General features: G+C 39.2%; 1 protein-coding gene across 1 annotated transcript in view; it reads right to left on the bottom strand.

Annotated features, from left to right (window-relative positions):
- The window catches only part of LOC109917238 (complement C1q tumor necrosis factor-related protein 3), a 31,410-nt gene extending 27,929 nt beyond the window's left edge, over window positions 1-3,481 (bottom strand). Inside the window, exon 1 of the mRNA XM_048605107.1 lies at window positions 3,191-3,481. Within this exon, the coding sequence (XP_048461064.1) occupies window positions 3,191-3,481 (291 nt within the window). The remainder of the gene's footprint in view (window positions 1-3,190) is intronic.
- Between the last annotated feature and the right edge of the window lie 7,713 nt (window positions 3,482-11,194).

Consider the following 11,194-nt stretch of genomic DNA (forward strand, 5'->3'; position numbering starts at 1 on the left):
TTTCACAGGTCGGCGCAACATCGAGGGCCGAAGGGCCTGTACTGCGCTGTAATGTTCTATGTTCTATGTTCTATGTTCTATGACAGTCTTGCCAACAATAGTATCAGTTTAGTGAATCTCTGCTGCACTCCCTCAAAGGCAAGTGTCTCCTTTCTAAGCTAGGGAGACCAAAACTGCATGCAATACATCAGGGGCAGTCTCACCACGGCCCGGTATAATATCGGTAAGACATCTCTAGTCTGAACCTAAATCCTCAAGCAATGAAAGCCAATATATAATTTGCTTCCTAATTGCTTGCAGCACCTGCTGTCTACTTCCATTGACTGGTGTAAAAGGACATCAAATTGTCAACTGCACAAAGTGTTAGGAATGTAGGAACCAGAGTAGTTCATTCAGTCCCTCAGGCCGTGTTCCGTCGTTCAATGAGATTATGGTTGAACTGTGGCCTAACTCCATGAACCTGCCTTTGGCCCATAATCCTACATACCGTTACTTAAAAACTTATCTATCACTGTTAACATTAACAACTGATCTTGCATCGACTGCTTTTGTGAAAGAGAATTCCAAACTTCTACCACCATTGGTGTGTAGAAATGCTTGTTAACACCTCTCCTGAAAGGTCTGGCCCCAATTTTTACACGATGCCACCTACTTCTAGAATCTCCAACCTGTAGGAATAGTTTAGCCTTATGTGCCCTGTCTTCTCCAATTAATATCTTGAAGACTTCAATTAGATCACCCCTTAATCTTCCCAATTCTAGAGAAAATAGGCTTAATATGTACAATCTCTCCTCATAACTTAATCTGTTAATCCCTGAAGTCCAGGTATCATTCTTGTAAACCTACGTTGGCTAATATATCCTTACTAAAGTATGTTGTTCAGGTCTGCTTGCAATACATCAAGTGGGGTCTAACTAGGGTTTGTATAGCTGCAGCATAACTTCTGCATCCTGATACTCTAATCTTCTAGATATAAAGTGTAGCATTCCATTAGCCTTCGTGATTATTTTCTGCACCTGTTCATGACATGTTAAATATCTATGCGCCTGAACCCCAAGTATCTTTGGACATCCACAGTTTTTAATTTTATACTGTCTAGCAAGTACTCTGATCTATGCTTTTTCATTCTAAAACGGATAACGTCACATTTGCTTCCATGGAACTCCATCTGCCATGGTCTTGCCCATTCACCATTACAAAATTCTGTGTGTTAGTTTAGCAAGAAATGAATGGTCAGCAGTTAAAATCCCCTGATTGCAAAATACTTCAGCTTTCCAATAGAATTTGACATGAGGTGGAGTTAATGCTTAGTAAGGATTGGGTTAATTATATTTGATTTTTATATGTTTGCAAATTATCTCCCACTTTTTCTTTTACTTTATTTCCTGTATTCAGGAAACATAGTCTTTGTGTTTCCATCAGGTAAAATGACTGACCATATATATGTCAGTAGCCAAAGTGTACAGAACAAAGCCACCAAATAAACAAAAATAGAATAATTCAACATACATTACAGCGTTTAACATACGCGGAATAAACTCGAGCATACATTTCAATGCATGGCTGATAGTTAAAGGACTGTTTAAATACATAATTTAAAAAGATTATATGAAAAAATATTTGAAGCATAAATTCAATGCAACCAGAACTTAATTCAACAAAGATGTATTTATTACCATAGTATCATAACAGACATTTGAAAAATCAACTGCAGAATAAAACATTGCATTTAGGCATTGCAACCACAAAAACAGCAATTGCATCTTCATCTTGTTTACAAGGCACATTTCTGGTAAAACTTTCAACACTGCTGTTATTTACTTAGTAAGAATTTTGTTTTGAAGGTACGTTTTTGAATTATGAATAGCATCAGAAATGACACCAATTATTTCAGTTACCCTGAGATAGTACTGGTAGTCTTCATAATGGTGCTGTCAGGAGTTGACTGTTCTATCACCTTAGTTATATTTTTCTCTGTACACTCCATATTAAAATAGGAAATTTGTTGCCACACTTAGCTACTAAAGTCAATCAGACAGAACATTTACATGAAAGTTAGACTAAACTTCAAGACGACAAATATTAAACAGTCTTAGGAAAAATAGAGAAGTTACTTTGCAGTCATAAAGCAAGCACCAATGTAGCTGACAATCAGTGCTGACATTCCTATGACTGACATGCGGAAGTGTCAGTTTTTTATGTTATTTGCTCTATTTTTGACAAGTTTGAAGAACATCAACAGTTACAATTCAATCATTGTTTCATTTGAAGGTTCTGGTGTAAAATCATTCTTGGTTTGCTGTTGGATTTGACTGCTTAACTTGTTCATTGAGTAATGTAGCATATGGGAATACATTGGAATGACTTCACAGTTGCAAGAAAATTCATAAAATATTTTCAACTATTTTAAGTTAAATATCTAAGTCGCATGAACAACAACACTTATGTCACCACTCCATGCATAATCTTGTCAGACAAATTATAACTGTATACTCATAGAGAAAAGTTACTGTAAAAATAATTGTGCAGTGTAGCTTTTCGATTACAGCGTAGCCAAAAGCATTCAAAATCACTATAGTGCAACTCTTCTGTGAATACATTGTTTCATTTGATATTTTCAAAATAGGTTATTCTGTCCTGGCCGACTGCCTGCAAACCTTTACAAATTAGACTGAAACTACAGAACCATAAATGTTATAAAAACACTCTAACATTAAAATGGAAAAATTTCAAAGCTAACATTTCCAATAAAGGTTACAACACTTTAAATTTTAAGTTAATTCTCATATGTTTTCTTTAAATAAGTTTAGGGGAAAATTAATGAGAAACTTCATTTATACATTTTCACTGCCATATCATCAAGAAAATGTAATAGAAGATATGGATTAAATTGTTTCTTTTTAATGATTCTATTATAATGTCATTGATTATTCAATTTGAAAAGCATCCATTTCTGTTTTGATTGTTTAATTTTAGCAGTAACATGACAAATTCATGAGCAATCCCATAATAAACATAACAAAAATATTTCTCTCTTTACTTTGAATACAAAAACAAACTATTGGAATTTTGTCCAAAATTAAACATTAATTGAAAATCAACTAAACTTTGTTATCCTAAAATTCACATTACTCCAGTTTGCTGCCTCAGGACTATTACCATCTTTGCATATAAAATCAGTTTGGAGTACCTTAGAAGTTGGCTGTTCTATCACCTTAGTTTCAAATTTCTTTCTTTTCGGCTTTTTATGTACTTTTCCTGTCTTGTCAGCTGCAGCCTGTCTCGAATTTACCCCACCTATATGGTTTGCAGCTTCAGTCTGTTCGCTGTTTAAATACCTGGAAGCTTCAGGGTTTTCAACTACTTTTGTCAAGTTTGCAATATCTTTCACGCTCACCTCCGAGTATTCTTCCTGACATAGACAAAAAGGGAGGAAGAGGAAGATGAGCAGGGACCAGCATTCACAAATCTTCAGAGCCATAGTCTAAGGGTTGGACACAGCAGCAATGTGCTAGTGTTATCCTTCAGTTAAATGCACTCCCTAAGAAGGTTGCACCAAGTGTGTAAATTTATAATGCTGTTGACTCCTGGTACAGGAAACTCTGGGACAGCCCAGTGATATAATCTCTCAGCTGTGATCGGTCATACCTACCAAAAAGAAATGGTTCGTATTACTTAAATGAGGTGTGACATTTTCATTAGTTAACCACAGTCACACAGAGAGGTGAATTTTCATGGATTTAATCTAACCATACCAATAGTTCCCTTACTTCCATCATTTTGGTGTAAGTCATCCATTTAACATTTGGCATAGGTCTGTTTTTTATTCAAGTGTGAAAAACTTTATTGAAAGTGAGAATTTGTGACTAATGCAGAACGTTCCTAAATGGAACCATGTGATAATCTCATTATATGGTTATCCCTAACTGGATAAATGTATCGCTTGTTGTTTTTTTTAACAGAAGACCTGACATTTGGAGCTTTTGTCAACGCTGCCAGATATAAAATATGTAGCAAGAAATTTATCTCAAAGGGAAAAAAAGGGCTTGTAGTAACTTCCACAATATTTAATTTCATTAATGTTTATATGTAATCTAAATGAAATTTGTTGCAGTTTGTTGCAGAAAGATATATATAACAGCTTTTGTTTCAGTCAATGTGATTAATGGCACTGCCCTTAGGATGATATTGTTCAACATTGAGGCTTATGCCAATGGATGACTCATTACAAAAACCAGACATTAGGTTATATATAAAAATACATAGATTTTTAGATTATGATGTGAATTTCCTATGTGTTTCAATGCGTCTTTGAATATTTCCAGAAGTTCCGATGTTCTGTTTGTGGGTAATCTGATGCAAATTATACCTGATAAAGCTATTATGTTTCAATGAAAAATAAAAGAAAATAATATTTCAAAACCTCCTGAAGATGATATTTTGTGTTAGATTTTAAGCAGAAAGCTGGTGGAAATGAATCACTTAGCCATTGTATATTCCACCCATTTTTCCCATTTACTTCAAAAGGAAGAAAAGTAAGGTGGGTATATAAAGAGGAATTGATTTGCTGCTATTAGTTTTTTTTTTCAGTGATGAAACCTAACGTCTACTTCACTCTCTCTACATTTTCAGGTATGTTTGAGAAATGCCAGTCAGAAGCAGGTTTTTGTGTGAAATTAGGGACTGTGGTAATGTTGTGAAGTCCCTGATTTCAGTGGTGGTTGAGGGAAAGTAATATATAAAGCAAGTTCCCAGACTGCTTGCAGTTCTAAACTAGTAACAGTTGGTGACTGAAAAACATAAGTAGCTCTAACAATAGCTTTATTCATAACATTTTGGATTAAGGGACAAAATTGTCAAAGAATTTCTCCTTTAAAACTTGGAAATGATATCTGGTCACTCTTGCCCAAAACCAGACTAAAGAACAATAAGGAAAATTTGAGTCTGGAAAAGCAAAAATCAAGCAAGCATTAAAAAAAGAACTAAATTATAGACTGTAAAGAAAAGGATGGTCATAATTTTATGTGCATATAAATCAAAAGTCTTCAACTACTGATTAGGCTTTTTAGATTTTTCTGTTAATAGGACCTAAATTACACCAAGGGGCATTTGTAATGTCCATAAAATGTCTAATAAATCTATAATTGTTTTTTAAGCGTCTTTAAGAAATAGAACATAGAACAGTACAGCACAGTACAGGCCCTTCGGCCCACCATGTTGTGCCGAACTTTTACCCTAAGCCTAAGGTCTATCTAACCTCCACCCCTACCTTATACTATCATCCATATGCCTATCTAATAGCCGCTTAAATGCCCCTAATGAGGCAAACTCCACTACCCTCTCCGGCAATGCATTCCATGCCCCTACCACTCTCTGAGTAAAGAACCTACCTCTGACGTCTCCCCGATATCTACCTCCTTTCACTTTAAAACTATGTCCCCTCGTAAAAGCTACCTCCACCCTAGGAAAAAGTCTCTGGCTGTCTACTCTATCTATACCTCTGATCATTTTGTACACCTCTATCAAGTCACCTCTCATCCTTCGTCATTCTAAAGAGAAAAGCCCTAGCTCTCTCAACCTTTCCTCGTAAGACCTTCCCTCCATTCCAGGCAACATCCTGGTAAATCTCCTCTGCACCTTTTCTAATGCTTCCACATCTTTCCTGTAATGAGGTGACCAGAAGTGGACACAATACTCCAGATGTGGCCGAACCAGGGTTTTGTATAGCTGAAGCATAGCTTCACAGCTCTTGAACTCAATCCCCTCTATTAATGAAAGCTAACACACCATACGCCTTCTTAACAACTCTATCCACCTGGGTGGCAGCTTTCAGGGAACTGTGAACATGAACCCCAAGATCCCTCTGCTCCTCCACACTGCCAAGAATCTTTCCGTTAACCCTGTATTCTGCTTTCAAGTTTGTCCTTCCAAAATGAATCAGCTCACACTTTTCAAGGTTAAACTCCATCTGCCACTTCTCAGCCCAGCTCTGCATTCTATCAATGTCCCTTTGTAACCTAATATATGTAAAGGGATCAATTGTAATTTTGTTGAATAATCATGTGACCTGATGATCCTTGACCTTGAAGCAGTGCCAACAAATGACCAGAAACTGTGGGGTTGGCAGGCACAAAGGAAAATAGCAGACGCAATGGAGACAGAGGATCTGGAGGATGAAAAAAATGAAAGATAAAAAATATTCTTTTTGGCAGTATTATATGCTTCCTTTTTTTTGAAGTATATCACTGTCCTTACATGTAAGTACGGTCCATTACAACCAATTAAGTATTTTATAAGTGTAGTCACTGTCATAATATAAGAAAATAGATCAATAGAAACATGTGACCAAATAAATTAACCAATTTGAAGAGATTGGATGGATAAATGAAAATATAATATAAGAGGCAGGCGTAAAAAAGGAATTATTGGGTATATATTCATTTTTATTCATTCACTGGATGTGGCCATCTTTGGCTGGGCCAGCATCTATTGTCCATTCCTAGTTGTTCTTGAGAAAGTGGTTGTGAGCTGCCTTCTTGAACCACTTTAGGTCATTTGGCTTGGGTAGGCCCACAATGTCATTTGGGAGGGAGTTCCAAGATTTCAACCCAGCGACACTGATGGAACAGCAATATGTTTCTAAGTAATGATAGTGAGTGGCTTGTAGCGGAACATGCAAGTGGTGGTGTTCCCATGTATCTGCTGTTCTTGTCCTTCCAGATGGTGCTGTCTAAGGATCCTCAGTGAATTTGTGCAGTGCATCTTGTAGATTGGACACACTGCTGCTAATGTTCATTGATAACAGAGGGAGTGAATGCTTGTGGATGTAGTGCCAATCAAGTGGACTGCTTTGTCCTGCATGATGTCACGCTTTTTGAGTGCAGTTGGAGATTCACACATCCAGGCAAGTGGAGAGTATTCCATCACTCTCCTGATTTATGCCTTGTCGATGGTGAACAGACGTTGGGAATTAGGATGCAAGTTGCTGCAGGATTCCTTGTTCTTGATCTGCTATTATATTCACAGTCCCATTCAGTTTCTGGTCACTGTTAAACTCTATAGTAGGAATGGGGAGGGGAATTTAATGACGGTAATGCAATCGAATGTCAAGGGGTGATGATTAGATTGTTTCTTGTTGGAGATGGTCATTGCCTGATATTTGTGTGGCATGAATGTTATTTGCCACTTGTCAGCCCAAGCCTGGATATTGTCCAGGTCTTGCTGCATTTGGACATGGACTGCTTCGGTTGGTGAGGAGTTACGAATCGTGCTGAACATTGTGCAATCATCAGTGAACATCCCCCTTTCTGACCTGATGATGCAGGGAAGGTCATTGATGAGGTAGTGGAAGATAATTAGGCTGAGGACACAACTTTGACAGAGTCATAGAGTTGTACAGCATGGAAACAGACGTTCCGGTCTAACACGTCAAAACCGGCCAGATATCCTAAATTAATCTAATCCCATTTGCCAGCATTTGGCACATATGCCCCTATACCTCTCCTATTCATGTACCATCCAGGTGCCTTTTAAATGTTGTAATTGTACCAGCCTCTACCACTTCCTCTGGCAGCTCATTCCATACACGCACCACTCTCTGTGCGAAATAGTTGCTCCTCAGGTCGCTTTTAAATCATTCCCCTCTCACCTTAAACCTATGCCCTCTAGTTTTGGACTCGCCCACCCTGGGAAAAAGACCTTGACTATTCACCCTATCCGTGCCCCTCATGATTTTATAAACTCGACAAGGTCACCCCTCAGCCTCCGACACTCCAGGGAAAATAGCCCCAGCCTATTCAGCCTCTCACTGCAGCTCAAATCCTCTAATTCTGGAAACATCCTTGAAAATTATTTCTGCATCCTTTCAAGTTTAATAACATCTTTTCTATAGTAGGGAGGCCTGCTGTCCTGGAGATGAGATGACTGCACTCCAAAAACCACAACAATCTTCATATGTGCCAGGTATGACTCCAACCAGCTGACAGCCTTCCCCCGACACCTATTGATTCCAGTTTCCTGGGGCTCCTTGATGCCATACTTGGTTAAATGAGATCTTGATGTTAAGTGCTGTCACTCTCATCTCATCTGTGCTATTCAGCTAATAATGTGTTGAGTCCTAGAGTGATAAAGTCATAGAATACTTACTGTGTTATTGCCCCTGATGTCTGTACTGGTCATCAATCATCCTTTTATTCTCTTACTATTTTTCAGCACTTGACCCTTTGCCTTGTATGCTGGGGCATTTCAAATGCTAATCTGAATATTTCTCAAATGTCTTGAGCATTCCCACCTCTAACAGCCTTTCAGGCAGCAAGTTCCAGATACTCACAACCCACTTGGTGAAAAGGTTTCTCCATAAATCCCTTCTAAACCTTCTGCTCCTTATCTTAAAACTGTGATCCCCAGTTATTGACCCCTCAACAAATGGTAAAAGTTTCTCCCTATCCACCACGTTTATACTCCTTAGAACATTGTACACCTCAAACACACTCCCCCACCCCTGCTTTCTCAACTTTAAGGAAATTAACCTTAGCCTATCTGATCTGTCTTCGTAGCTGAATCACTTCAGCCAGGCAACATCCTGGTGAATATCTTCTACACCTCCTCCTGGACAATCATATCCTTCCTATAGTGTGGTGACCAGAACTGCACACAGTACACCAGCTGTGGTCTAATGAATGATATATTCAGCTCCATCATAAACTATTTGCTCTTGTATTTAATCTCTTCAGCAATGAAGGCAAGTGAGATAGGCTGATTATGGTTGGTTACTCTCAAAATCTGCCAAATGATTTTGATCAAGAAGCACAGAGAAAAATCATGTAAAATGCAAGAATTAGGCCACACTCTGTCCTGATAAAGATTATTTATGCTTCTCCAATGTTTTCCCTGACTTCTGTGGCATTAGTTTGAAAATTATCCTTTGTTGGATAATAAGGAACATTGTATACTAAATAAAGTTTCAGAATGCTTTTTTTTTACCTTTTAGAATTACTTCCCACTACAGTTCCCACAACTTTAAGATAATGGTTCCAGCTTGGGTCTATAACAGAATTGCTGCATTTCAGCCTGTCTCCACCTGCTACTCAAGATAAATCAAACTCAAAAATTGTGCCTTTCCTCTCTAATACACCTCTGCTCAACGTGGTAAGAGAAAAATATATTCTTAAAAAGGTATAATGATGAGGAGAAATGGGTTTCCATACACTTCCCACTTTGATTTCAGTTCTCTTCTTTGAATCTGCAGCTGAGATGAGGATGCGAGACTTGCTCCTGGCAGCTGCGAATACTTGTGCGGTTATCCAGCTGTCAGGAGGTGCCAGAAGTCACTGAGTCATTTCTCTCCTCCGTTATTTTCCCTTTCCTCCGGTTTCAATGCAGCACATCCTTGCGTCCCTACAGCACCATGGCACTTTCCCCTGTAACACCTGCCTGTTTACTTCTTCCTTCTTCAGTATTCAAGGGGCCAAACATACCTTTCACTTTACCTGCACTTCACTCAATCTAGTCTACTCCACTCGTTGCTCACAATGTGGTCTCCTCTACATTGGGGGAAACAAAGTGTGGACCGAGTGACTGCTTCGCAGAACACCTATGTTCTGTCCACAAAAAAGATGCTGAATTTCCTGTTGCCTGCCACTTCAACACACCACCTTATTCCCTGGCCAACATCGCTGTCTCAAGCTTGTTGCAGAGCTCAAGTGCAAGTTGGAAGAACAGCACATCATTTTCCACTTGGGAACCCCACAGCCTTTGTATTCAATATCAAGTTCAAGAATTTTAGGGCTTGAGGCACCTTTTCCCATGTCCTTACCCCAACTCCACACACCAGGCCTTGTTATCACAGGGTCTACAATGTCACACAACCCAGTGTTAGCCGCTAATAGCCCCCATTAGTAGCTATCCATTTTCCTAGGTTGACCATGATCCACTTTTTGGAATACTGCGTACAGTTCTGGTTGCCACATTACTAAAAGGATGTGGATGATTTGGAGAGGGTGCAGAGGAGGTTCACCAGGAAGTTGCCTGGTATGGAGGGCACTAGCTATGAAGAGAGGTTGAGTAGATTAGGATTATTTACATTAGAAAGACGGAGGTTGAGGGGGGACCTGATTGAGGTCTACAAAATCATGAGAGGTATAGACAGGGTGGATAGCAAGAAGCTTTTTCCCAGAGTGAGGGACTCAGTTACTAGGGGTCATGATTTCAAGGTGAGAGGGGAAAAGTTGAAGGGAGATATGCGTGGAAAGTTCTTTACGCAGAGGCTGGTGGGTGCCTGGAACGCGTTGCCAGTGGAGGTGGTAGAGGCGGGCACGATAGCATCATTGAAGATGTATCTAGACAGATACATGAATGGGCATGGAGCAGAGGGATACAGATCCTTGGAAAATAGGTGACAGGTTTAGATAGAGGATCTGGATCAGCGCAGGCTTGGAGGGCCGAAGGGCCTGTTCCTGTGCTGTAATTTTCTTTGTTCTTTGTTCTTTGTTCACTCCTTTGTCTGTGCAAATGTTTTTCTCTCTCTTTGGGACCTATCTCCACCTATCATTTACTCCTTATTCTCTCCCCAATCCTGCCACCATCAGTTCCAAGGAAGGGTCACTCAACCCAAAACATTCACTCTGATTTCTCTTCACACATGCTGCCCGACCTGCTGAGCTTTTCCAGCAATTTCAATTTCTGATTTCCAGCATCTGTAGTTCTTTTGGTGTTTTATTTGAAATGCAATCCACACTAGTGCACCTAAGGTGTAGTCAAACATTTCTCCTCATTTCTGAAAGAAAGATCTCCTTACACTGGCCATCAATTTTTATCAATGGTGCTTCTGTATCAATGGTGCTCAGGAGGTGTTGGTTGAGAACTTCAAGTTCCTAGGAGTAAATATCACCAACAATCTATCCTGGTCCATCCACTTTGACATTATCGTCAAGAAAGCACACCAACACCTCTACTTCCTCAGAAGTAAAAGGAAATTCAGCATGCCCATAATAAATCTTACCAATTTTTATAGATGCACCATAAAAACCATCCTATCTGGATGTATTGCAGTTTGGTATTGCAACTGTTCTGTCCAACATTGCAAAAAATTACAGAGAGTTATGAACGCAGCCCAGTCCATCACGCAAACCGGCCTTCCTTCCATTGACTCCACCTATACTTCCTGCTGCTTCAGGAAAGCAGCCAACATAATCAA

Source organism: Rhincodon typus, chromosome 1 (assembly GCF_021869965.1).
Source record: "Rhincodon typus isolate 14 chromosome 1, sRhiTyp1.1, whole genome shotgun sequence".
NCBI lineage: Eukaryota > Metazoa > Chordata > Chondrichthyes > Orectolobiformes > Rhincodontidae > Rhincodon > Rhincodon typus.